This window comes from Agelaius tricolor, unplaced genomic scaffold, assembly GCF_023055355.1.
Source record: "Agelaius tricolor isolate 1412-34295 unplaced genomic scaffold, bAgeTri1.0.p SCAF_17, whole genome shotgun sequence".
Lineage (NCBI taxonomy): Eukaryota > Metazoa > Chordata > Aves > Passeriformes > Icteridae > Agelaius > Agelaius tricolor.
Genome location: NW_027269277.1, coordinates 914,774 through 940,691, shown reverse-complemented (window position 1 = coordinate 940,691; position 25,918 = coordinate 914,774). Strand labels below are relative to the sequence as shown.

The 25,918-nt window shown below is 56.6% G+C and overlaps 2 protein-coding genes across 11 annotated transcripts in view; both read left to right on the top strand.

Annotated features, from left to right (window-relative positions):
* The first annotated feature begins 768 nt into the window (after nucleotides 1-768).
* Nucleotides 769-5,697, top strand: ARL13A (ARF like GTPase 13A). Its single transcript, XM_071442950.1, has 9 exons — nucleotides 769-931; nucleotides 1,944-2,064; nucleotides 2,335-2,543; nucleotides 2,847-2,952; nucleotides 3,303-3,466; nucleotides 3,548-3,629; nucleotides 3,721-3,907; nucleotides 4,179-4,280; nucleotides 4,717-5,697. Exons 1-9 carry the CDS (start codon nucleotides 873-875, stop codon nucleotides 4,791-4,793), a joined length of 1,107 nt encoding a protein of 368 aa, XP_071299051.1. The 5' UTR covers nucleotides 769-872; the 3' UTR covers nucleotides 4,794-5,697.
* Nucleotides 5,698-14,570: 8,873 nt separating this feature from the next.
* Nucleotides 14,571-25,918, top strand: part of ATP11C (ATPase phospholipid transporting 11C) — a 55,292-nt gene continuing 43,944 nt past the window's right edge. For all 10 annotated transcript variants that reach the window (XR_011681518.1, XM_071442138.1, XM_071442145.1 and 7 more), the window contains exon 1: nucleotides 14,571-14,810. Coding sequence is in view for 9 of the 10 variants with exons in the window: in XM_071442138.1 (XP_071298239.1) it covers nucleotides 14,784-14,810 (27 nt within the window). In the remaining variant the exon portion in view is untranslated. The remainder of the gene's footprint in view (nucleotides 14,811-25,918) is intronic.

The window sequence follows — 25,918 nt, the reverse complement described above, 5'->3', positions numbered from 1 at the left end:
CTGGCTGGGAAAAGAAGCAGGAAACCTGAGAAGCAAGATAAGAGCTTCAGAGATGAAGATCGAAGGGCTGGCCTGTTTTTTCCTCCACTCTCTGCCCTGTGGTCTGAGGGTCTCCACCACTTCCCTGCTCCCAGCCAGGCTCCTGCTGGGGCTGGTTGCTGTTTCCACCCCTGGGAGCACAGGGCCTGCTGCCACTCAGTGCCCTTGCTAGGGCACAAGACTCACGCAGTGAGCAGTGCTGTCCCCAGCCCAGCTCACAGGGGACCCTGGCGAGCAGCAGAGCTGTGCACACATGCCCTGTGGAGGGGCTGCAGACAAACATCAGGGATGCTGCTCCTCAGAGGAGCCCCTGGCTCAGCCCACGTGGCTGTCAGGCAGTGTCCCCACCATGGGCCACGTCCAGCAGCCATGGGGACACAGGGCTGCAGCGGGGTGGGTGGGTCAGTGCCACCCAGCGTGGCAGTGCCACCACAGCCGTGCCCCTGCAGCCACTGGCCTGGCCCGACCCACCCGGATTAAGGAGCCTGCAGGAGTAAGTAACTTAAATCCAGATTAGATTTAAGCAGCTGCTACGCAAAGGGCATGTGAGCAGAGGGGATGAGCAGGTGAGAGAGTGAGTGGCACCCCTGATGTGAGGGGCACTGAGAGCAGGGGCTGTGCTCATGGGGTATTGCCCAGGACAGATTTTTCTGCAGGCTTGGCTTGTGCACAGCAGACAGAAGGCAGCAGTGTTGGCCATGGGACAGGGCACCGTGGATGAGACGTTCCCTGCTGTGAAGAGAGAGCCCAGAGGAGGATGAAGCACAGGACACGCTGGGCTGCTCGCTTTGTGGGTGCTGCAGAGGCCACCCCTCCGTGCAGGGCTGCAGACCATGTTCCACCTCTTCTCCCACTGCTGGTCGTGGCTGCAGGCCGTACAGGAGCCCGTCAGGTAGGTCCCTGTGCCCTCTCTGGGGCTCCCAGGGGTGACAATATTTACCCGTGTGTTTTGAGTGTCACCAGGGTGGTGACAGGGGAACACAGGTGCCTGAACCGTCCCCAGACTGCTGGGCACACGTGTGTCCTCGCTGCCCCTGCAGCAGGCAGGAGCTGGCAGGCAGGGAAGCAGGCTGGGCAGGGATGAAATGCAGGGATGGTTCCACCCGGCTCTGCAGAGTCAGCAGCTCCCCAGGAAAGCTGGGGAGGATGGACTGAAACACCTGCCTTGTTTGCATGTGTCAGGACATCCAGGCTAATTCCCTGGGACAGCACTGCAAGGAGGTTTATGCTCCTCTCCCTCAGAGAGGACACCTTACCTTACCTTCCCTTACCTGCTGTAATTCTGGAGGTGGAGCCGTGCCACCCCCACTGCCATGCAGCCTGCTCCATATGTTTAGAGGAGAAAATGGTATTGCAAATAGCTGTAGTGGCTGGTCAGTGGCAGAGAAAATGTTGCCTGTGTGGCTCTGGTGGACCAGGTTGCTGGAGAGTGGACAGGACTGTTTAGCATCAGGAAAAACACCTGAGTCCAGGCAGAAGCTCATAAAATCATCCTTGCAACCTTTCCCTACCTGTGAATACTCAAAATTTACTGCAAGGGAGGTGTAATCATTGACTGCATATAAGGAAGAATCATGCTGGCCTGTTCATATGATTGCTTAATCTTACATGCTTTGAAAATAAATCCTTGCCATAGGAAGCACCTTGGAGGCTCTGCAGCGTGGCTGTCCCATGGTGTTGGGGTGGCTCCAGGCACTTGTGCCTGTCCTCACCCTCTCCCGTGCGCCAGGGATTGTCCCTGCACTTGTCCCCAGCTGAGACAGAGCCTGTGTCCCTGTCCTGCCCCTCTCCTGGCTGCAATGTGGTGCCATGGGCAGGGTCCCCTGCCTGGGGCCAGCGGTGCTCACTGTCCCCAGGGAGCACAGCCATTCCTGGGGTGCTCAGCTGCTGTTGTTGCTCCCCAGGAAGGTGACCCTCCTTGTCATGGGGCTGGACAATGCGGGGAAAACCTCCGTCATCGCGGACATAGAGAGAGGTGAGGAGCGGCACAGCCCCGAGCCAGCCCCGGGCGGGGGCAGCAGCTTTGTGGTCCTCTGGAGCCAAGGGACCAATGCTCCCGAGCCCCAGGGCTGTTGTGGTCCTCTGGAGCCAAGGGACCAATGCTCCCGAGCCCCAGGGCTGTTGTGGGCGCAGGGCACGGCGTGTCCCGGGCAGCCCTGGCGGTGGAGCGGGGATGTGGCCGGGGCACAGGGGCACGGGGCACAGGGATGCTCCCGGGTCCCTGTGCCAGCGCCGTGCGCTCTCCCCACCCCAGCGCTGGCCGGGGAGGCGCTGCCCGGGGCGCAGCCCGGCCAGAGCCGCCTGCGGGTGGACAGGTTCGAGGTGACCCTGCGGGACCTGCCCGGGGCACAGCGCTCCCGCAGCGCCTGGCGCAGCCACTACAGCGAGGCTCACGGGCTCCTCTTCGTGCTGGACTCCGCTGACCTGGCACGGATGGAGGAGGCCCGCAAGGTCCTGGGCCGCGTCCTCAGCCACCCTGATGTCTCCGGGAAGCCCCTCTTGCTGTAAGATTGAGATGCAGGCCGTGAGCTGGGGCTGAGGGGCAGAGCGGGACCCTGCGGCGGGGGCTGCGGGAGGTGGCGCCCCGGGAGCTGTCGGGGGGCGCGGGGACACGAGCAGCCCTGCAGCGCTTGGGAGATCGGAGCATCCGTGGGGAGGAGGTGAGGTGGGGAGGGGAGGGGGCTGCGGTGCCAGGCGAGGCTGGGGCAGTGCTCCACCTGAGCGCAGCCAGACGGGATAAAGCACACAGCCTCCCTGGCGAGGCGCGGGGCCCAGGCGGCGGTGACGGCCGCTCTGCCGTGCCCCAGGCTGGCCAACAAGCAGGACGCGCCGGCCGCGCTGCTGCCCTGCGAGCTGATCGAGCGGCTGTGCCTGGAGCGCCTGGTCAACGAGAACCGCTCTCCGTGCCGCATCGTGAGTGCGGGCCCGGCCCCGCTCCCGTTCCCCGTTCCCGCTCCCGTTCCCTCTCCCCTCTCCCGTTCCCGCTCCCATTCCCGCTCCTGTTCCCCGCTCCCGTTCCCGTTCCCGCTCCCCGCTCCCGTTCCCGTTCCCATTCCCGCTCCTGTTCCCTGTTCCCGCTCCCTCTCCCGTTCCCGCTCCCGTTCCCGCTCCCGTTCCCGTTCCCTCTCCCCGCACCCGTTCCTGTTCCCATTCCCGCTCCTGTTCCCCGTTCCCGTTCCCTCTCCCCGCTCCCGTTCCCGTCCCGGCTCCCTCTCCCGGTCCCGCTCCCCGCCCGGCGCTGATCCCCGCTCTCCCGTCCCCAGGAGCCCTGTGTCGCCAAGCGGGTTCCCCCCGCCGGCCCGGCCCGCACCACCCTGCAGGGGCTGCGCTGGCTCCTCCGCGCCGCCGCCGCCGCCCCGGCCCCGCCGGACGCCGCCCCGGTGCCTCCCGCCCCTCGGGCCGCCCGCGGCCGCCCGCCCGCCCGCAGGTGGGTGCGGGTCCCAGAGCCCGTCCTGGCCCCGGCTCCCCCCGCAGCGCTCGGGCTCACCGCGCTGTGCTCCCCCCGCAGGGACCGGCCGCTCCCCGCGGAGGATGCTCGGGAGAACGGGGAGCCCCGGGCGGTGCGCCCCGTCTGCCGCCTCCTGCCCCTGGTGAGTGAGGGATGGGACCGGGATGGGACTGGGATGGACGGGGTGCGAGAGGGGCTCTGCCACCCTCCCCTCATCCCCCTTCCCTGCCCAGGAGGAGAGCGCTAAGGGCCCCAGGAGGAGGAAGAGGAAGGTGAAGGTGAAGAAGAAGGGCTTGGGGCAGCCAGGCCCAGCCGAAGAGCCGGAGGGGCCGGGAGTAGGGGCTGCCGGGGGGCTGCTGCTCCCCAACAGGGTCGGGCAGGAGGAGCCCTCAGCCATCGGGATGGCCACCGCACACCCAGGTGAGAGGGGCCTGTGGGCAGGCCTGGCAATGTGACCAAATACAGGACCACTGGTGGCCGCCACCTCCATCAGCTCTGCCTGCAGACCAGCTGAGTGCAGAGCCAGGTCACAGGGATCCAGAGGGGAAGAGGAGACACCTGAGCATCTCCACAGGGGATGGTGCAATGGAGGACTGCACACCCGCCACCAGCAGTGCTCTCAGCTGGTTTGGTGACAAAGGCACCCTTGCTCAGGTGTGTGGTGCCTGAAATTTTGTATTTCTCTATTCAGCACAGGGTATGAAAAAGAAAAAAAAGAAGAAAATCAAGAATAAAATCAAGTCACGGGAACCTTCTCTGGAGCAGCAGCGTGAGGAGGTCTCAAGCACCTTTGGTTGGTATTTCTCAGGACAGATTTTGCTGAAAGCACCAGGGGTCTGGCCTGCTGGCAGCAGGCTGTGCAGGGACACTGGCCATGGGGGGCCTGGTGTGGGGACATGGGCACAGACAAGTGCTGCTGCAGGGCTTGGGGCGCTGCTGTGGGGGCAGAGGCTGCTGCCTCTGCTGTGGGGTGGGATACAGGGAGGCCACCCATGCTGTGGGGTGGGATGCAGAGAGGTCACCCATGCTGTGGGGTGGGATGCAGGGAGGTCACCCATGCTATGGGGTGGGATGCAGGGAGGTCACCCATGCTGTGGGGTGGGATGCAGGGAGGTCACCCGGGTGTCTGTGCTGGGGTCTGGGCTGTCCCTGCCTGAGCACTGAGCACAGGCTGCAGCTGGGCCGTGCAGCTGGTCCAGCTCAGGGCCTGACTGCCCCCTTGTTCCCAGATTTGTACCGCCGGGCCATGCTGGCCCTGAAGATGAGGCAGGAGCAGAGGAAGCAGCCATCGGCCATCGCGCCCTGAGCAGGCAGGCACCGAGCACGGGCTGTGGTCCCGGGCTGCAGGGGCAGGGCAGAGCTGCCGGGTGCTTGGCCAGGGCGGGCAGAGCTGGGAAATCGGTCCTGGGGCATAAACTGCATCTTTGTCCCCTGCGTGGCTGAAAACCCGGGAACCACAGGGGCGAGCCAAAAGTCCCTTTGTAAGGCGCCTCTCTGGCAGCCGGGCTGCAAACCCGAGTGAAAAGGGAACGGCCGGCCCCTTGCTGCCCCCTGTTAGTATTCCCTGGAAGACTCCATCTAAACCCGGACTGATCTGTGTGGAGAGGGAGATCCGACAAACACCACGGGGAAAGCTCGTCTCTTTTATTGCCCTGTGCCCGGGGAAAGCTGTGTTCGCAGGGCAGGGCTGACCTGGCCCGGCACCCCCTGCCTGCTGCCCGGAACGGTCCCGTTCCCTGCTGGTGACCGAGGAGGGCAGCCCCGGGCGGTCTGCAGAGGAGCTCCACATCTGGCAGGGCTGTCAGACCCGCTTCCCACACTGCGGGAAGGCGATGTCGGCGTTTGTGCACCCTGCAGCCCGTCAGTGAACATTTAAGTTCAAAGGCAGCTGGTGGCGGAGGCTCCATCCCCAGGAGTGAGCCTGCCACCCTTCCAGGAGGGACACTGTCGCTGGCAGCCTGGTACTCTGCTGCCCCAAGTGACATGGGACAGCAGCAGCACACCTGTGTGAGCCCAGCCTGTGACACACTGTGTGCCAGAGCAGCAGCCTGTGACACCCCGTGTGTGCCAGAGCACAGCACACCTGTGACACACTGTGTGTGCCAGAGCAGCAGCCTGTGACACACTGTGTGTGCCAGAGCACAGCACACCTGTGACACCCTGTGTGTGCCAGAGCACAGCCCAGCCTGTGACACCCCGTGTGTGCCAGAGCACAGCACAGCCTGTGACACAATGTGTGTGCCAGAGCAGCACAGTCTGTGTGAGCCCAGCCTGTGACACACCGTCACTGCCAGAGCACAGCACACCTGTCCCAGCACACCTGTGACACACTGTGTGTGCCAGAGCTGTGCTTCCTGGGCACCGAGCCGTGCCAGTGGGCACAGCTGCCCTCAGCCCTGGAAACACTTCACCTGAAGCCTGGGCTTGGTGTTTTCCTCGTGGCACCTGCAGCAAGCAGCATTAGAAGCTGAGGTGTGCGTTAGTCACCTCTGCTCCCCTGTTACTCATTAACAGGCGCTGCCTCTGCTGTCCAGGGGAAGGCAAATCAAGGAAGCCCTTCCCTTGGCAGGGCTGGAAAGGGAAAGGAACAGAAACTGCCTGCTCTGCCGTGCCAGCCTGCCATAAAGCCCTGTCTGACTCTGCCGTGTTCAACTGTTGGTGACTACAGGGGTTATTTGTAAATAAACTGTAAATAGCAGCAGCAGAAGTTAATACTGCCCTGTAAATACAGCACTTCCAGTAACCCCCTGTCTCAGTCTGGTGGAGTTCCCTGGGGTGTGGGTGCTGTGGGTACAGGGCAAAGTGGGGACCAAAAACAAGACGGTGGCGAGGGGTACCCTGCCATGAATTCTGGGTTTTTTAGAAAATGCAAGCAGGAAGCAGTGCCTCAGCAGCTGCTCTGGAGGGACACATTTTCTATCTCTTGTGCATAGTACCAGCAGCACTTTCTACAGGGAGCCAGCTGGGTGACACAGCCCTGCTTTGCATTTCAGCACTTGAATGTTATCTAGCACACCCTCCCTTTCCAGTTTCCAGAGAAGCTGATGCAGGAGCACCAGGGTAGGCAAAATATTGTGTCTGGTGCCACCAGCACTGTGGTGGTGCCCCAGCCTGGGCTGTGGCTGCATTGCTGTAAAGTGGTGTGTGAGCTCTGCATTTCTGCAGCTCTTGGTGCTGCTCTCTCAGAGACCCACATCTGCCAGCAGGGTCACCAGCAGCTCTGCCCACAGCCTGGGCCCTCCTGAGCCTGAAGGATGGAGAGAGCCAGAGATGGAGGCAGAGATTCTGAGCCTGGCTGGGCTCTGCCAAAGTCGATGGCTGTTTGTGTGCTGCCAGGAGAAGATGAAGAGATGTTTCAGCAAGTGCCTGTGGGAATACACCTCCCACCCCCTCCTACCAAGGTTGCTTTGCACAATTGGACTGTTTCCTGGTGGCTGTGATCACTATCAGGATCTAAAGTTGGGTAGTGAGCCTGCTGCTCTTTTGTGAAGAGCACTGCCAGGTCAGTGTTCAAACCCTGCCGAGTCTCCTGTGGACACCCCAGTCCTGCCAGGCAGCACAGGAGAGGCCTGCAGGAGAGCCTGGAAGATGGGTCCATGTGCTGAGCCTGCCAGCCCCTCTAGTTCCACCCATGGCCCTGCTGTGCTTTCTCCAGTGTCATTACATTTCACTTTCTGCATGCTGCCTGGGCTTAGCCAGCAGCTACACTTTGTTACAGCCCCCCCAGAAGAGGATGGGGGTGATGTTGACTCTGAAACCTCCTCTGAGCCCTTGGTTTGCCCCACACACATGGGCAGGGCAGCAGGTTCCCCACTGCAAGCTCTTGCTGAGAGCACAGGCCCCTCTGCTGCTCTACATCCACTGCTGTGTTTTCTCAATAAAAACTACACTCTGTGGCTCTTCCCATATACATTAGAGTTTCCAGGGGAGTGGGAACTGTAGTATATGGTAGAGATAATTCATGCAATATATGTATAAAAATATTGTAGACTCCAAAGTGTGTCTGACCACCCCGGCTGGGAGCAGAGTCTTATTTTTATTCAATTAGTTCCCGACAACGTTAAGATAATATCAAGTCTGTCTGAATGGAACCTTCCTGGGCCATGATTGCTGGGACCTGCACCTGGGAGATTGCATCTATTGCATCTACCACACTCAAGCACTGGTGCCACTCTGCTACCTGTGAATGCAGGCTCTGCCCAAGTGCTCAGACATCCATCCAGACACCTGGACTCACTGTTGTCCATCCCTGCACATGTATGGCCCCAGTTCTGCATGTGAAGGGACACAAAGGAACATTCGGCCATCTCTGCCCCAGGCAGAATAAACTGTTTATAAGCTCTCATCTCTGCCTCAGGCTGAATAAACTGTTTATAAGCTGGCTGCATGAAGCACTGGGGTGAGCCACTGGGGAGATGTTGACACTTTGTCGGTCGGATCCAGGTTCACCCAGCACCAGCACCTGAGGCTGACGCTGCCTTGGCTGTGGTGGTTTTTTTCTCGAAATTCTATTTTGTTAACGACCTAATAAATCATTGCTAAATTTTCTTATAAATTTGGTTTGCGATTTGATCATTTATAACAGAACCATTGCATATTTCACAATAATTTCCAGGATTCTGATGGAGACACGCTTTGGGGATCAGCCTTGCTGGCAGCTGCAGTGAGGATGCCCCATGCCCGAGGGGCAGGACAGGGAAGGAGAGCCTGCTGCACACATCAGGGAGTGTGGGGTGGCAAACCCACCAGCAACCAGGCCTGACAAAGGAAAAGAACTGAAATAAGAGACAGAGATTTGTGACGTGTGAAAAACATGGCAGTTCCTTGTTCTCCACTATCCCAAATTTACAGAAGAAGGAGCCAGCGAGTGGTTTCTGAGAATATCTCAGACACTGGAGTGTGAACAGTGATTTAGAGCAATAAAGGGAATTAATTACAAGTGATGCAGGTTAATGGGTGTTTGGAAAGGCAAATGGAATGGGACACAGCCTGTGGGGTGCCTGCAGGTGACTCTCATTGCCCACTGTAAATCTCTAAATCCCATCACCTGCCCTGGGGCATATCAGCAGCCAGGGAAAGGGGAGGGCATTCCTGGGTATAGAGCCTGAGCTTTGGGCTGGTGAGGGGCTTTCACATGGAGCTCTGCCCGCCCTGCTTTGTGAAAAAGGTATAAAAATTAATTAAAATGGATCTCTTAGCCCAGCAGAGCAGCGGCTGTGGGGGAAGGCGAGCAGCCCCTTGGCTTTGCTGGGCTGTGGGAGGCACTGCTGGGCTGTGGGCTCTGACCTGTGTTGTGCTGCTCTCTGAAAGCTCCTTGGAGTATGTACAGACCTAAAGGAACACGTGTAAAGAAGGTAAGTGGATTTTAAACCTTGGCATGGGTGTCAGGGTTGATAAAAGCCTGGGGTGGGTGCTTTTTGTACTTGAGAAGCTGGTTGCTATGTACACTTTCTCCTGCTGGGTGGGCTGGGTGCCAGCACGCTCTTGTGGAAGTTCCCCAGTGAAACAGCGAGTGTTGGCAAGAGGCTCAGCTTTTTTCAGATGAGCACACCAGGGCCCAGGGGATTTTCAGAGATCATTCAAGAGATTGCAATATATGTGATAACAGGCAGCTCTCAATAAGCTCAATAGTGAGAATGAGCAACCATGCACAGAGTTTCTTTTGGGTGTTTTATTATCTGTTGTAGACCCTCTGTTGTGCTACACTAAAAATGAGATCTGGAGTGTTTGCTGTCATGTGTGCTGGAAAAATGTTAGAAAAAACAAGGCTGAATTAATTGACAATAACTCCCTAAGCTTCTTTTGATGGTCATGGAGGAGGTTGTTAATACTTTGTAAGGAGGGAGAGGACAAAGGACTGGAAAATGAGAAGCTATGAAAACTTTCCCTTTCTAGGTTAAAGGAGCCTTGTTGGAGACATTGTTGCTGGCAGAAGGAAGGATATAATCCAATTTATTTAGTAGATACGTTTGTCTTGGGGCACCAGGAAATGTGCTGGAGTCTGAGGTACATAAATTTGTCACGTCATGTACCAAATGTATTTGTTGGGTTTCCCCTCCTCTGAAAAAGAAAGTCTTCTTTGTAAAATGGGGGATTTTGTTAACTAAAATTAGTATTCTCTTCTGTAAATGGTAACCCTGTAAGTTGCTGCATATTTGAACAGGTTATTTCACACTGTAAGGACAAAGTCCCTCTTGAGGATGCCTATCAGTGTATTAATTAGGGCTTTGCTACAGGATATCTCTGGGTGTGGGATCAAGAGCCAATTTATTAACCAAATTTTTTCATTTGCAAGTCAGCTGCAGCAATCAGAGCTCGGGCCTTGTCTGTGAGAGATCTTTCACCTCCTTAAACTGCACTTTCATTTCAGTGCAGCTGAGTTTAGCAAGGCTGTAGCCCAAATCCCTGACCTGCTGGCATAAATCCTGCCTGCTACCCAAGCTCCCATCTTAGACCTTGCACCCCACCTTCCATGCACAGTGCAGCTGTAGGAGAGGCTTGGGGGGGACTTTGTGGGGTTTTTCTGTGTTTATTTTTTGGGCTAGCCTTGTGTTAATAGATTGCAGGCACAATTGCTGCAGAGGCTTGCAGCAACCAGCATCTGAGCTCTGTGCCCTGCTCCAGCAAAGAGAGCTGCAGGTGGAGTCATGAACTGACTGAAGATGCACTTGAGGGGTGGAGAAAAGGAGTGATGAACTGATTGAAGATGCACTTGAGGGGTGGAGAAAAGCGCGTGCAGGTCCCATGTGTGATGGACCCTGCTGTGTGGTGTCAGTGCTCAGTGCTGGCCCTGGACTTGCCTTTTCCTTCCTTTCCCAGGGTGGCTGGGGAAGGCCCAGGAGAAGTCCCTGCTGCAGGTTAGCACATCACAGGGACAGTCCTGCACCTGAAGCTGGTGCTTGGCACAGGCGTGAGGCAGGACTGGGGAGCTGGGGCTCAGAGCCGTGCCCAGCTGGTGCTGGCCAGCCCTGCTGCTGCAGGGCAGCTCTGGAGGCAGGGCTGCATGCACAGCACACCCTCTGCAGACAGCTCCTGCCCTCCTGGGTGTTTGTGAGAGTGATGCAATCCCTCCTGCAATCCCCAGCCTCGCTGGTTCTCCCAGGCAGGTGGGCATGAGGGGAGCATGGAACGGGCACCCTGCCCTGCTGAGGGGCTGTGGGCACTGCCAGGGGTGGCAGCAGCTCCAGGCCATCAGTAGGACTCCAGCAGATGCAGAATTTGGGTGGTTTTGGCTGTTTTCACACAGTGAGGTCCTTGTTCTGTGCCTGCTGGTCGCCTCGTGCTGGCAGGGTAGGTTTGGGAGTCTCAGGTGTGCACAGACAAGAATTCTCTGCTGGAATCGGCCGGCAAAAATATTCTCATTTCTTATAAAACCTGTTTCACCAAGTCAGTGAAGGATTTGTCCCGTTCAGGAGAAGTGAAGGAAAAACCTGATGTCAGCTTTTCCTTGGCATTCCCCCCATGATCCCAGCACGCTGTGTTGTACCTGTGCCTCACAACAGAGCCTGGGACTGAACAGCCCTGAGCATGAACTCCCCTCTGCAGCTGGAGATGGCCCTGCCGTGGCTGCCAGGGGACAGGTGGCCTCAGCAGTGGTGGCACTCAGCAGGCAGTGCCTTTCCCGGGTGCTTCTGCCCGGGCTGAGGAGCAGCGAGGCAATGGGCAGGGGATGCCCTGGCAGTAAGTGAGCTGCCGACCCACACGCTCGGATTAACGAGACCTGCTTCAGGCCAAGGACAAACCTGCAGTACCCGTCCGGCGGTGGGAGGGACTTGGTGAGAATTAATGCATCTCCATCGACTTCCTAGGACATCGGATATTATAAAATCCTTCCGATATTTGGAAGACGTGGAAAGCCGATTGCTGGTTTTGCCGACAGCGCTTTATCCTCCAACTGGCCACACGATGGCGGAAGAAGCAAACACTGCAATAATAAATGTTAAAAAGAAAAAAAACCCCAAAACCCTGACGATGTTAGAGTGTGTCCCGAGGCCGGAGGGAGCCCGGCCGCTCCTGCTGTGGCACCTGCCAGGGACTGAGCTCCGACACCCCCGTGGCCGAGAACAGCCAAAACACGGCCGGGAGAACGATGCTGTGGGAGGATTTCATGACTCTGCCCACGCTGCGAGGTTCTCCCTCGGCCGCTCCGTCCGTGCCCTGCTTGCAGCCTGCCCGGCGCTCGGCTGATGCTCCGGACTGGTTTGCGCTCATTTTTGTGCTAATCGAAGTGGCGAGGGACTCCAACCAAGCCGTGTGATGCTGCATTGTCCCTCGCGGTCCCTGCCATGGGCAGGGCGTGCCTGGGCTGGCCGCAGTCCGTGCAGGAGCTTTGGGCACGGCTCCGCCCGTGCGCGGCTGAAAGAGGCGCATTAACACAGATTTCCCTTCCGCAGACCCGGGAGCCGCTAGAATTGCCACCAAATCAGCAGCGGAACCGTGCGGGCGGTTCCAGGCTGTGAAAAAGCCCAGTCAGGGCTGTTTGCTTCCCCTGCGCAGGGCTGGTTTTGCTGAGATGGGGTTTTGCTGCCCCGCAGCCACTGTGTCAGCAGCAGGGGGGTGACAGCAGCTTAGTGGAACCCTGCGGGGTCAAGTAAGGAGATGGATGGATGGATCCAAACGATCTGGCTCACTGCAGGACGCTGTGGCTCTGCTCTGGCCGGGTTTGGGGACCAGACACTCACCTGTGGCTCTTCCCAGCTGTGATTGCACTTATTTCATCCTGGAGCTCCCTGGAAAAGGGTCTCTGTCCCTAGTGGCACTGCAGTAAAGCTAATAATCTCATTTTTAATTTTGTGTCATAGTCCAAGTCTTGCATTTTGCTTCTAATCCTAGTAAACTTAACAAAAATTAAAACATCATAATTTCAAACTAAACTGGGTAGGGGCTGCAATTTGTATGGCACAGGAGTTGTAAGGACAAGTGCAGTTGTAGGGATCCTTCTGCTGGTGAGGCCAACTCTCCTGATCAGTTAATTCAGGTGAAAGGTGAGGAGCAGCTGTACCTGTAGTGATATATTGAGGAGAAGACTAAAGCTGTTTTTCTGTGGGCCAGGTAAGCCAGATTGCCTTGGCCTTTGGAGACATGCAGGGGTCAAACCCTAAAGGCTGGGCTCTGGCTGGTCTGTTCAGCACCTGCCACAGGAAAAGTGTCTGAGAACAGCTCCCTCTTCTACCAACACAAACAGGCTAGAAAAACACCAGGAAAGTACCCAAAAAGCGAGGCAGAAGCTGCAGGGTAGCGTTGGTCTGACTTCGGTGCTCTGTTGCTTTGTGGGGGAGGGAACTCTACAGCCAAACTGGTTGGGCATTATTTAGAGGTGTTTAACAATTGCCATTCATTATTTTAAAGTGGCTGGCATTGTTTTCTGGTTTCCTCTGTTGTGGTGAGGCCTTTGTGTGGAAAGGTGAGTAAGAGCCCAGCTGCACAGGGAGCAGTGGGAGGCTGCCCTTGGGATGCAGAGCAGTGCTGCCCTGCTCTGCAGGGATGTGGAGCCTCCCTGATCCCTCTGCTTGCTGCCTTGGCAGAAGTGGGGTTAAAAACCCCCACAGCTCCTGCCTGCCCGACACCTGACTCCTATTTTGGTGCTGGGGCAGGCTTGGATGTGTCACACTGTGTGAAACTGCCAGACAGTGGGTGCTTATGCAGAGCAAATGTGACTGGGTTTAGCCTTAGTAAATCAATAGGATGCTATTTTCGCTTTAGAAATGCAAAGTGAAAAATCTGTGTTTTCCAGGCCTCTGGAAGCTGCCAGCTGCTCTCTAGGCTCAGTTGTGGTGCCACAAGGTGAGTTTTGCTCAGTTTCCAGGAAGAAGCTGGCTTTAAAATGGGAGCAATGCAAACTGCTGGAATGGCAGTGGCCCCTGGGCCCTGGGGTCAGGGAACCTGCCCACTCCTGGAGGTGCTTGGAGCTGTCAGCCCGGGACAGCCCAGGGAAGCTCCCTGCCCTCATGCAGAGGATATTGCTCCAGAAAAGGCTGTTTTACTACTAGGCAATAATGGTGTTGAAAACATAACAAAAACATGTAGATTTTGTTAGGTTATGTCTCGTCTTTTTCAATTTGGTGTTGAAAACAACTAAAACATGTACATTTTGTTAGGTCACATCTGGTCTTTTTCAGTTTTGGTGGTTTACATTAATATTCTCATGCTCTGTGCCTGCTCGAGTAGGGAGAAGGTTCCTGGAGGAAGCATTTCAGGTGAGTTTTGCTCCCCCGTTGCCCTGTCCCTGTCCGGGGCTGCATCACCAGGTGAGGGGAGGGTTCTGCCCCTAATTCTCCTGAGATCCCTGCCCTCAGTGCCATGGAAACCTGTTAGAGCAAGTTCAGAGGAGGCCACGAAGAAGCTCTGAGGGCTGGAGCATCTCTGCCATGGTGACAGGCTGAGGGAGCTGGGGATGTATGATTGTGGAAGAGAAGGCTCTGAGGAGGCATTGGAGTCCCTTCCAGTGCCTCAAGTGGGTGCAGGATTGCTGGACAGGGACTTTTTATGGGGCATGTAGTTATAGGGCCGGGGGAATGACGGTTGGGGCAGGTCACATAAGGGCTAGCTCTCTAAACTGAAAGGGGGCAGGTTTTGATTAATATTAGGAAGAAATTCTTCCCTCTGAGAAGGCTGTCCAGAAGAGGTGTGGATGCTCAAGGCCAGATGGGACAGGACTTGCAGAAGGTGTCCCTGCCAGGACAGGGGTGGGACCGCCATGGTCTTTAGGGTCGGTTACACCGCGTCCCGTTCTGCGCCAGTGACACAGCACGGGGGCCCTGCGGTGGGACACAGGGCCGGCGGAGGGGACGGCAGCGGCTCTGGCAAGGACGGCAGCGCGGCGGGGCGAGGCTGTCCCCGCGTGTCCCCTGTCCCCCCCCTCCCCTGTCCCCGGCTGTCCCCGCATGTCCCCCGTCCCCCCTCCCCTGTCCCCGGCTGTCCCCTCCCTGTCCCCGCGTGTCCCCTGTCCCCCTCCCCGGCTGTCCCCGCGTGTCCCCTGTCCCCTCCCTGTCCCCGCGTGTCCCCTGTCCCCCGTCCCCGGCTGTCCCCGTCCCGCGTGTCCCCGCCCGGGCTCGGTGGCTCCCCCTGGCGGCGGCGGCGGGGCTCGCCCTGCTCCCAGGCTGCTCCGGGGCGGCGGCGGCGCCGCCTCCAGCGGCGGGACAAAGCGGGGCCGAGCGGGGCCGGGCCGGGCCGGCGGCATGGAGCGCGGAGCGGAGCGGGGCCGGCGGCGCGGCCCGCAGCCCCTCTAGGAGCGGAGCCGAGCCGGGCCGGGCCGGGCGATGCGGCGGTGAGCGCGGCGGGGCCGGGCGCCGCCGCGATGCTCCGCCGCAGCCTCAGCCGCCTGGTGAGTGCGGGGCCGGGGCGCGGGCGGGCAAAGTTCGCTGTTTTCCTCTCTCTGCCGTGTGCTGGGGCTGTGCTCCCGCGGGGGCTCCCGCATCCCCCTCCCCGCGGGCTCCGCCCCGGCCCCGCCGCGGCGGCTCCGTCCGACCCTGCGAGCCCTCCAGAAGTTGCCTTTGCTGCCGGAGCCCAAACCTTGTTTTTTCCTCCCAGACCTGTCGGAGGGCGCTTCCCCCGCCGGCAGCGCTCCCCGGACCGCGTGGCTCTTCCTGCCCGGGGCGGGATGCGGCTCTGCCCCCGCCGGCTCCATCCCGATCCCTTCCCGCTGCCACATAGGCTGCTCGGAGATTTCACCGTGACCTCACTGCTTGGCCTGAGCTCTGTAATTACTCATTTTTTCCTTTTCCGCAGCAAATGTGCGAAAAGCGGTGTTTTACCGTCGTTCCCGGCGCTGCTGTTTGTTCAGCAGTGTCATTGATTGCGCAGTGCGTAGTTAGCGAAGTTCCTGGAGTTGGGGCGGTGTGTGTGCTGTGACACAGCCCGAGCACCCTGCGATGGAGCTGGGGCAGTGTGTGTGTGCTCTGACACACAGCCCGAGCACCGTGCCATGGAGCTGGGGCAGTGTGTGTGTGCTCTGACACAGCCCGAGCACCGTGCCATGGAGCTGAGGCTGTCTGTGTGTGTGATGTGACACTGCCCTGCGATGGAGCTGGGGCAGTGTGTGTGTGCTGTGACACAGCCCTGGCATTCTGCGATGGAGCTGGGGCAGTGTGTGTGTGTGTGTGCTGTGACACAGCCCGATGCTCCGGGCCGCGATCCCGGGTACCTGCCGCGATCCCGGGCTCTGCCCCGAGCCGCGCTCTCCTCTTCGCTTTTGCTTTGGAGCGAGATATTTGTGGCCGGTTTTCCAGGCTTGGAGCCCAAGCGACTCTAAGTCGCTTTGTCAGTTCTGGAGGTAGCTCTGTTTGGGAGGGAAGGGTTTGATTTTCGGGTTGGTTTTCTGTTTGTAGGCGGTGTTTCTGTGGCAGGCTCTGGGTTAGCCCTGTGGAGAACACACCTACCTCAACCATTGTTTTGCAGCCTCGGGGACAGAGAGATGAGATGGAAACTCAGTGCCCTGACTGTCTGGCTTTGATGCCTTTTGAGTTCAGCTCTGCCCTGAGTGCTTCCTACCCCACCCACCCCAGCGGCAGTTTTTGTCCCGCTCCTGTCAGAGGCGTTTGTGGTTTGAGGCACCTCCACCGGTTCAGTGCAAAGCTCCTTCACGTGGCTGCTTGCTGTGAGCGGTGAACTGGAGGTGCCTGCCCGGCTTCTGGACCCAGCACCCTCCTCCCTGGTGAGGAGCAGTCCCTGCCCTGCCCGGGCTCCCACGCAGTCCCTGTGTCACCGCTGAGTCCCTGGGCATGGAGAGGGGACAGTCAGTGCTGCTGGGGTGTGATGTCCTCTGGGGTGCAGAGAAACCCTCCCTGCACAGCCCAGGTATTTCCAAAGGCTCTGTGCAGGGCTGGGCTGTGGCAGCAGCCCTTTGGAAGGGCAGGGTGGTGCTCTGGCTGGAGGCGCAGCTCTGTTCAGGGCCCAGGACAGAGTGCCAGGTCAGCTGCAGTGTTGGTGTGGGGTTTAGCGCTGTTTGCCCCTCCTGGCTTTGTGAGCAGCATTTCAGCAGCAAGGAGCAGTTTATCAGGCTGGTGCAAGTGGTGTGGGTCCCCCCATATCAGCCTTGGCTGATGGAGCAGCTCGTGCCCTGCTGCTGTAGCTCTGCCGTGTCCTCAGCCCTGCAGGCTGCCAGGTATCCTTGGGCCAGTCCTCTCCCTCCTGCTCCATGGAGGAGAGAACAGCCTGTGCCAGTCACTGTGGAGCAGCCTGAGGTGCTGCCCGGCCCTCGCTCCTGCATGGGCAGTGCTGGGCTTCAAGGGATGCTCATCCTGTGGCAATGGCATTGCAGGAGTTCACTGCAGTTATTAAAGGCTGCAGATTTTCTGGCACTTAGGATCCCATAGGGCTGCTCAGACAAGCACTGTAACCTCTCCACTGTGTGGTCTCTGCCTGAGGCTCATAAATACCAACAGATTGTAAAAATCCTGTTTCCAGTTGTAACTCGAAGCTTAGGCACAATGGAGGTGACTTGCCCTGTCAGCATGACTGTTTGTGGCTCTGTTTTTCCCTCCTATGAACTCTTATCATGGATAGGGTATGAAATGGGATGGTAACAAGAGCAGGAAGGGTCGAGTGGTGCATGTGGTCTGCACAGCTACCTGGGGGTGTGCAGACTGATGCTCTCAGAAACAAATTGGATTCTGAACTTTGATTTGCACCACCAAAATAATCCCTGTCAAAGGAAGAGTGGGGCTGGGATCACTGCAGGGAGGTGGGATTGAATTGCCATGGTTAATCCACTTTTAGGAGATACTGTCAACTTGAAATACAACTTTAATTCTTTTTTGGAAACAGATTCTAGCACTGGAGTCTTATTTTTAGTCTCCTGCTGCTGGTACGGCTGTTGTGGGAGGGTGCAGGAGCGGGGTGGGGAAGTGTGGGGGTGTCCAGGGGAAGTTTGGGGTCACTCTGCTGGGCTGGGCTCCTCAGGGGCTGGGGTGAGCACTGTCCACTTCCAGCTGTGCTGCTCCCTGTGTCTGCATCACAGACTGGGCTTTTTCTCACCTGCTGCTCTCCTGCTCTTCACTGTACCCCGCTCTGGCCACAGCTCTGCCAGGGCTGGGGGAGAGATAAGGGAGGAATGCAGAAAGAGAACTTACTGATGCCCTCGGTGTGTTCACTTTTCCTCCCAATTTGCTTTTATTTAAGGCCTGTCTGGAATCGAGCCCTGGGAGCTGTGACCCTGCTCATGGGGCAGGAAGACTGGGGTGGTGGGTGAAGCACCCCAGGGTGTTCTCCCTCCTCTTGGGTGCCTGCTGCTGGCTGAGCCCCTGGGCTGGTGCTCTGTGCTGGGTCTCTCTGCAGTCAGTGCAGCTCCTTGCCCTGGACAAGTGAGAAAACAGCCAACAGTCTGTAATTGGGAGCAAAATTCTTCTGTTGGAGTGTTTATGTGGAGTGTAACAATAGGACCTTAGTTGTGTTATTCCAGTTTAATTAAATACCTTGGGGCCTGATCCTCTTTGCAGCCCATGTGCTGGTAAATCCCTGGTGTCTGGCAAGTGCTGGGCTCCTTGTGAGCTGCTGGCTCTCAGCACTGTGCCAGGTGTTGGGGACAAGGTGCCCCTTGGGTGGGTGTGCAGGCTGGACCGTGTGGCTCTGTGCCCTGTCACAGGCTGCAGTGATGGTCTCTTGCTGCTCATCCTGGGGTCTGCATCCCTCTGTCCTGTGCCAGCAGTGGGCACCCCAGCTTGGGCATAGGGCCCTCTGCATCCCTCTGTCCCGTGCCAGCAGTGGGCACCCCAGCTTGGGCATAGGGCCCTCTGCATCCCTCTGTCCCATGCCAGCAGTGGGTACCCCAGCTTGGGCATCCCTCTGTCCCGTGCCAGCAGTGGGTACCCCCAGCTTGGGCATCCCTCTGTCCCGTGCCAGCAGTGGGTACCCCAGCTTGGGCATCCCTCTGTCCCGTGCCAGCAATGGGTACCCCAGCTTGGGCATCCCTCTGTCCCGTGCCAGCAGTGGGTACCCCAGCTTGGGCATCCCTCTGTCCCGTGCCAGCAGTGGGTACCCCAGCTTGGGCATCCCTCTGTCCCGTGCCAGCAGTGGGTACCCCAGCTTGGGCATCCCTCTGTCCCGTGCCAGCAGTGGGCACCCCAGCTGGGGCATGGGGCCCTGTGGGGCAGGTCCTACCTGGAGCTCTGCAGGAAGATACCCACCCCACTGAGACCTATTCTGAAGAAGGGCCGTGGCCCAGAGTCACTCTTTAGATACGAAGTGAATTCCCCACGGGCACTGGGAATAGCTGAGAAGGGGCAGGGCAGGGTGGGGAGAGCCCTGGGTGCACTGGGCCCTGTGGGGCTGTCCCTGCCCTGCTCAGGGGTGGTGGGGCTGTGGGAGGTGTCCCAGGCTGTGGTGGAGGATGCTGATTTGCACTCCCATCTTTAGGATGTGCAGCAAGGGTGCTCTGTGTGCAAAAATAGATTTTATTACACATCTGTGATTTTCTTTCACACGTGTTTTTTTTTTTCCCATAGAGTGTGAACCAAACATTAGTGTGTGATTGCAGTTCCTATTCTAATAATAAAGATGGTTACAGTTAGGAGTTGGAAGCTGTAGGAGTTGTCTGTTCCTCCCAGTCCAGCCCTGTTAACACCTGGGGAGTGAGGCTGCATGTCAGATACCTGATGCCAGCTTCTGCAGGAAGTGTTTTACTTTCATTGCTGTGACAGAAACCTGTGAGCAGCCAAGGTTGGGGCTGGGGTCTCTGTGACACCAGGTGGCCGTTCTGCTGGGAGAAATCCCACACTTGAAAAGAGTATGGGTTTAAATGAAGCCACTTGAAATGTTCATGAAAGTTGCTGGAATTTTATTTTGTAAGATGTGTTTAGCATGACAGCAGCATTCCACGTGCTCAGGCAGTTCCCCTGTAGCAGCCACAGGGCAGCCCATGCTTGACCACAGAGAAGTCAGGGGAGGCTCAAATAGGGAAGCTGGGGCTGCAAAAAGCTTAGGGCTGCAATCCCCCATTGCTGCTCCTTCCCTGGACAATGGGGACACAGGGGTTTGTGAAATTCCTGTAACCATTTCGTCTTTAACTGTCTCCTAACTGTAGCCTTATTCCCAGAAATAGCTCAGCCATTTGGCTAAAAATAAATAAAAATCAAACAAAAAGCAAAAGCTTGGCCTGGGATAAACAGCTGCGTGTGTTCATGTGTTCAGTTAAAGTTTGGGAAGTTGGGACTTGCTCCAGGGAGGGCTGGAAAGCACCGGTCAAACATTAATGATAAATGATGCGTCTAATTAAACCTGGGGCATGCTGAAACTTTTCTGTGGAGAATAACAAGTCTTGGCTGTATTTTCTCCTTCCCTCCATGCCACTTTTGTCCCCAGCTGGTATTTTGCTGGGAGTAATGATGATTGTTTGGGCTGTGCAGGAGAGGTTTGGAGCTGAGCTGACTGGAGTTGCAGCTGAAGACATGGCAATTTGCTTTTAATAATAAAATTTGTAAAAGCAAACAGGACCTCTATTAATAACGAGCTTTTCAGCCTTGCCTTTAATTTCATCCTGTTGCCTTTGGTTTATGTGTTTCCATTCTGATTAAAACTGCTGTGTTCTGGCTGTAGCTGTCTCTAGTGGAGAGATTTATTTTTTTTTAGGTATTAGTTAAAAGCAGAGCTGATGGAGAGCATTCACGGTGTCTGTAAGTCAGATGAAGCCTTCACACCCAGATGAGTTGTTGCCTGCCAGTGATCATGTTTTTAGCAGTGCGGGTTTGGTCCCTGTGAGCATCTTCCTCCCATGGCACCGTGCTTGCATCTCCTGTCCCAGCTGTGTAATTCCTGGCATTGTGTGACTGTGCTCCCTTGGGAGGTGTAAGCCCATTGCCAGGAAACGCTGGGCTGGCCAGGTGGGGAGCATCTCAGTGGCTGAGGTGAGCCTGCAGAGGAGCTGCCATTGCAGGGACAAGGGAGGGGCCTGGCAAGGGGCAGTTTTCCAGGCAGCATGGACACAGGCTGTGCTGTCAACCCCTTTGCCTTTCCCTGAAAGTGTTTGCTGGGGGGTTTCCAGGGAGTTTCCTGTGTTTCTGGTGTGTGGGAGCGGGTGCTGGGGCTGCAGGGCAGTGGGGAGCTTTGCTGCATGGCTCAGGCAGTCACCCAGTGGCTCTGCCCACGTGTGTCCCCTGCTCAGGAGGGAGAGGGCAGCAGCCCTGTGCCAGGACAGACTGTCCCAGGGGTACCTTGCAGAATGCCTTACCTGTGCATCTGGACTGAGGTCTGCTTCTCACTACTCATATTGGAAATATTTCTGTGCTTTCTGAGGTCTGGGAAGGACAGGCTGCTTTTGGGTGTTGTGGGCTTCACCTGCCTGTGCTGTCCCAGCTGGCACACCTGTGTGCAGCCTGGGCCTGGAGCCCACAGGTGATGCTGTGGGAGCCAGGAGAGCCTGGCAATGTCTGCAGCTCTGCCCCTGCCAGCTCCCTCACTCTTGCAAGCAGACAAGATTTATTTTCCTACTTCAGTTAGCAAGCAATATTGAGGTTCAGTGGTGGGGTTTTTTAGTGCTGTGCCTTGTTTGCCTGGAGGTTTGCAGCTTTCTCTGACTCGTGGGGGCTGTGCAGATGGTGGGCTGCAGGCAGGGCTGGCCCCAGCAGTGGGCTGTGGCTGTTGGGGTGATCCCTGCTGCCCTGGGAGCTCACAGCCCTGGGCTGCTGCTGCCATGGGCACAGGGACACGGCTCTGCCCTTAGGGACACCCTGCCAGGCACAGGGGTGACTGCTCATTGCAAATAGGTAACCAGGGCACTGCTGCTCTGGGAGCTCACAGCCCTGGGCTGCTGCTGCCATGGGCACAGGGACATGGCTCTGCCCAGAGGGACACCCTGCCAGGCACAGGGGTGACTGCTCATTGCAAATAGGTAACAAGGGCACTGCTGCTCTGGGAGCTCACAGCCCTGGGCTGCTGCTGGCATGGGCACAGCAGGGAGGGCACAGGGACACAGCTCTGCCCTTAGGGACACCCTGCCAGTCACAGGGGCGTCCTGTCCTGCTCATTGCAAATAGGTAACAAGGGCACTGCTGCTCTGGTTGCTGATGATGGTAAGCCGTTTCTGATTTATTATTGACATGGTTGTGCAGTAATCTCGTGTAGTTTGGCTCCCTGCACCCGTTCCACAGGCTGGCTCCATGACCAGCTGCAGCCCCTGCTGCTCTGCTGGAACCAGCACGCTGCACTTTGCTGAGCTCCTTCAATTCTCCAATGTGCCACCAGTGCCTTCTTCACTGGGCGTGCCTGAACTGGCTCATGTTTGATTTGGGCCTCAGTATTCTGCTTTTTTGCAGTAAGCTTGACTCCAGGACTTGAGCAGGGAGCTGTTCTGTGGAGTGCCTGAGCCCAGCTGTGGGAGGAGGGCCAGGCTGCCTGTGTGCTGCAGGGGATGGCAGTGAGTGGCAAACTGCTTTAAAGCTTGATTTACTAACTTGTAGCCTGGGGAGACTGAAACTTGCCCCTTTGAAAAGGTCTCCTGTTTCCTGCCCTGGCCCTGGCAGCAGCAGGGCTGCTGGGTCAGGAAAAGCCTGTTCTGCCCCAGGCTGCAGTGACTTCAGTAGCTGTATGTGCATTAAATACACACGCTTGCAATAGATGCACATTAAATATGCATTTAAGCAATATACACAGATGCATTAAATATATATATATTTATCTTTGCATATGGGCTGTTTGTCAGGCTGGGCCAAACCCCAGGGAGCTGCTGGGCACTGACTGGCACAGGGCACTGTTCTGATGGCTGCAAAGTGCATTTGGATCCCGAGCCCCCGTGGGACAGTGGGGAGAGCAGCTGAGGCTCCCTGGTGCCAGGAGAGCTGCCCTGGGTTTTCTCCCCCTCCCCTCCGTGGTTTCTGTGCTCTCACAGGGATGCTCGCTGCCACCATCAGGTGCTGATCAGAACCAGCACTCTCTAAAGTGTTTAGCCCCTTGTGCCACCCCTTCTGCCCGCTCTGTGGGCACCTCCTGCTGGCTCCAGGGGTTTTTCCCCCAAACCTCAGCGGTGTTGGTGGGATGGAATTCCAGCTGAAGCCCGTTTAGTCTAAAAGCACATCTCCTCTGGCCATCCAGCCTAATTGATAGTGCTTCAGAGACGTTTGTCCTGCCCTCCTTAATGAGAGCTTAGTGCATGATCCAGTTGTTTGCAAGGAGCTTTTTGTTTGCCTCCTGCAGCAGAAGGAGGGGTAAGCTCCTGCAAGGCTGTTCCAGCTCTCAAATCAGGCTTTCCTTTTCTATTTCCCACCTTGAACCAGATTCCTGTTAAACTCCATTGTGGCCTTTGCTGAGTAATGCTTTGCTGCAGGCTTTTTGCTCTTGTTTTCAGCTGAATTTCAGGATCTGTAGGTGAAAGGACTCCGGCCTTGTTTATGGAGGGGCTGGTGATTTTTTGCTGTGTGTTTTCAGAGAATCTCTTCATCTGGCATGTCTTAAAGCATGCTGTATACCTTAACAAGATCCTGTGAGATGATTGAAGTGGGAAACAGAGGCATTGCTCTCGTGGTTGATGTGATTTGTTTGCACTGTTGTGGCCAATTTGCAGACCAGAGGGATCCTCTGTTTCTTGTGCTGTAAAGGACCTAGAAAAGCTGAGTAAGATGTGCAACAGGCAAGGCCAGACAATTTGAAGCGCTTCTTTGGTGCTGCCATCCAGGATCTCTTCAGCAGTAATACAAATTAAATACTGCTTGACTGCAGCGACGCTCTGCTCTGCTGCTGGAGTCTCAATTGGCTTAAGGGGGAAAAAAATAAAAAAAATAAATCTCACTGCCGGGAAATTAAATGCAGGGAGAAAAAAAAAAATCCACTTTTGTGAGCAGCCCTTCCATCTTTTATTATGATTTCTGTGTAATTCCTCCCCAGCATTCATACAAAGCCAAGCAGCTCCTATCTGTAGGGACTCAACTGCACTCAGGGGGCTAAAGCCAGCCTTGAAATGCAGTATTCATGAATTTTTTTTTCTGTTTGCTTTGGGTGGCGTTTTGCATGCCACTTCTGTTCAGTCTGAGTTGTGGAAGGCTTTTATTCTTTTTGTTTTTTCCTCCTTCCTTACAGCTCACCTTTTCTTACATTGTTTGCTCAGGGAGGCAGTGCAGTAAAATGAGCTGTGATGCCCTGAGGGCTTTTGTCCTCATATCAGCCAAACTGATGTTGTGGGGCACAGAATTTCTGTGGGGGGATTGAGGTTGTGGAGCACAGAATTTCCATGGGGGGATTGATGTTGTGGAGCACGGAATTTCCATGGGGGGATTGAGGTTGTGGAGCACGGAATTTCCATGGGGGGATTGAGGTTGTGGAGCACAGAATTTCCATGGGGGGATTGATGTTGTGGAGCACAGAATTCCTGTGGGGTGGTTTCTCTGGGGCAGTTGGATGGATGGAAGTGGCACTTTGTACTTGGCAGGTGCCACTGCAGTGAGTGCAGGGTGGGAAGCCCTCAGGCAGAGAGGAAGCCTTGGCTGAAGGCGCTGCTGTTGGTGGCTGTGAGAGCAGGAACGCCCTTGTCCTGGTGCCTGGCTAGGGAAGAGACGGATGGGCTGGAGATGGCTGAGTCATCCCCAGGGATGCTCTGCAGCTGCTGCTGGGGTGCAGCACGGGGGAACCCCCAGGCTGCAAGGCTGAGGGCCACTGCAACCTCAGCTCTGTGTGCCTGCAGCTCTGCTGGGCGCTGCTCACTCTGCCCTGCTGCCTTCCCTCCCCAGCCTGGCCACAACAGGAGCCAGAGGATTTCCTGCAGATAAACAGTTCTAGGCCCCATGGTGAGGATTTCTGTCCTGGCTGGGCGGATTTCACTGGTCCAGTGTCCTGGCATGTGCCTGCAAGCCCCAAGGATAAATCTGTTGGTCACTGTGGTACCCAGAGATGAAAATATTCCCAGTGTGGTCTGGGTCATGCAGAGCTGATTTTGGCTGTGGAGCAGGGGGTGAAGTGGGTGATTTCTGTCTCTTTTCCCTCTCATCTCCTGCTGCTTCTGTGGAACCATTTGTCTGTAGTACAGCAAGGGGCAGAGTTAGAAAACCACAGTTTTCATGGTTTAGGAGTTGCAGAGGTTGATCTGAACCATGAGTGAGGAGCATGGGGATGTGCTGGGGTCTCAGGTACCCATTGTGGGGGTTGAGGCACCCCAGGATGCTGGGGCAGGACTCTGCAGGACGGACCTGCCCTCCCCTCCCTCCTGGGGGCTGTGTCTGGGGGACAGGACAGCTCCTGTGGGGACAGGCTTGGTCTGGGGATGGCTCTGGGCAGCCCTGGGTGCCAGCCCTGGTTTCTGGGGTGCTGGGGTGAGGCACATCCTGGCAGGGCAGCCTGCAGCCTCTGCCCTGGAGCGTGCTCAGCCAGGCAGCTTTGCTTCCCAGGGGAAAGGCAAGAAACTGCCCTGGGAAATGGGCTTCTCGCCAGCCAGCTGGCAGCCTGGCTCTGAAATGCTGGGAAAACTTAACGAGGGGCAAAATGTTTGGAGGTGGCAGAGGTTACAGTAACGTCTGGCCCAGCTGGGATACATAACATGGTATTTAGGGGTTTTTTCTTTCCATAACTGAAGAGCTCAGGCTTTCAGAGGACCAGAAAACAACGGGAAAACCAACAAATTATAGCTCTGCTGGGTGGTGCAAGCACTGACAGTTGCAAACTGGGAGGTTTTTTCCATTTTGCTCTTATTTCAGTTTTTGCCAGGCCAAATCACTGCTCTGGAGAGCTTGCTGCCCTGCTAAAATAGCTGCTGATGAACAGACATATGTGCACAGCTTGAGCCGGGGAGAGGAGGGAGGAAGAGTTTTGAAGACAGGAAGACCTCGTTGTATTTGCTTTGTGACCTCTGCAAAACATTTGGCTCTTACTCAAAGTCCTTTTTCTGTTCTCGAGCCTGAAGTGTTCCTATGAGCCTGGATTTTATATGCTGGCGGCATGCTGGTCGAACTTTTCTTTTGGACTGCCAAAAATAAAGATCTGCTGCCTGTATTTCAAGATGAGCAATGGTTTCATAACCCTGGCTGCCAGCAGGGGAGGGAAGAGAAGAATTGAGATGCTGAAAACTTGCGAGGGTCGGTGGTTGTGTTTGAGCAGGAGCAACAGATTCTGGACTGAGAGCAGCACTGGAGCGATGCTGCCCCAGTTGATCCTCCCTGGCTTTGGCTTGCTGCATCCCTGGGGAGCTGACTCTGTGCAGAGTGCTGCTGAACAGGAGCTGTGCTTGCAGCCATTGTGCCATGCTTGCTGGCAAGATGCAGTGCTGCCTGCTTTGAGGGTAGGCTGCCTCCAGAAGGAAAAACAAAATCCCTGCCAAAAAAGGTCTGTTCAGCTGTCACCCCTGTCCACGGCACTCCTCAAGTCCAGGATAGGGCTGGGCTGTCCTTTAAATTTATTACATAGGGAAAAAAAACTTCTGTATTTCCTCTCTCCACCCTTATGAAATCTTTCAAGTAGCCTTTTCCCCTGTTCTCTCCACCCAGCCATGTCTCTGTTGGTTTTTATCAGTGGCTTTGTTGG

What these genes read in the sequence shown, in the direction of transcription:
- ARL13A (XM_071442950.1), top strand. Translation starts at nt 873, where the DNA reads ATGTTCCACCTCTTCTCCCACTGCTGGTCGTGGCTGCAGGCCGTACAG. An exon ending in TCCGGGAAGCCCCTCTTGCT is followed by an intron (nt 2,544 to 2,846) that starts GTAAGATTGAGA and finishes GCCGTGCCCCAG; the next exon opens with GCTGGCCAACAAGCAGGACG. An exon ending in GGAGGTCTCAAGCACCTTTG is followed by an intron (nt 4,281 to 4,716) that starts GTTGGTATTTCT and finishes CCTTGTTCCCAG; the next exon opens with ATTTGTACCGCCGGGCCATG.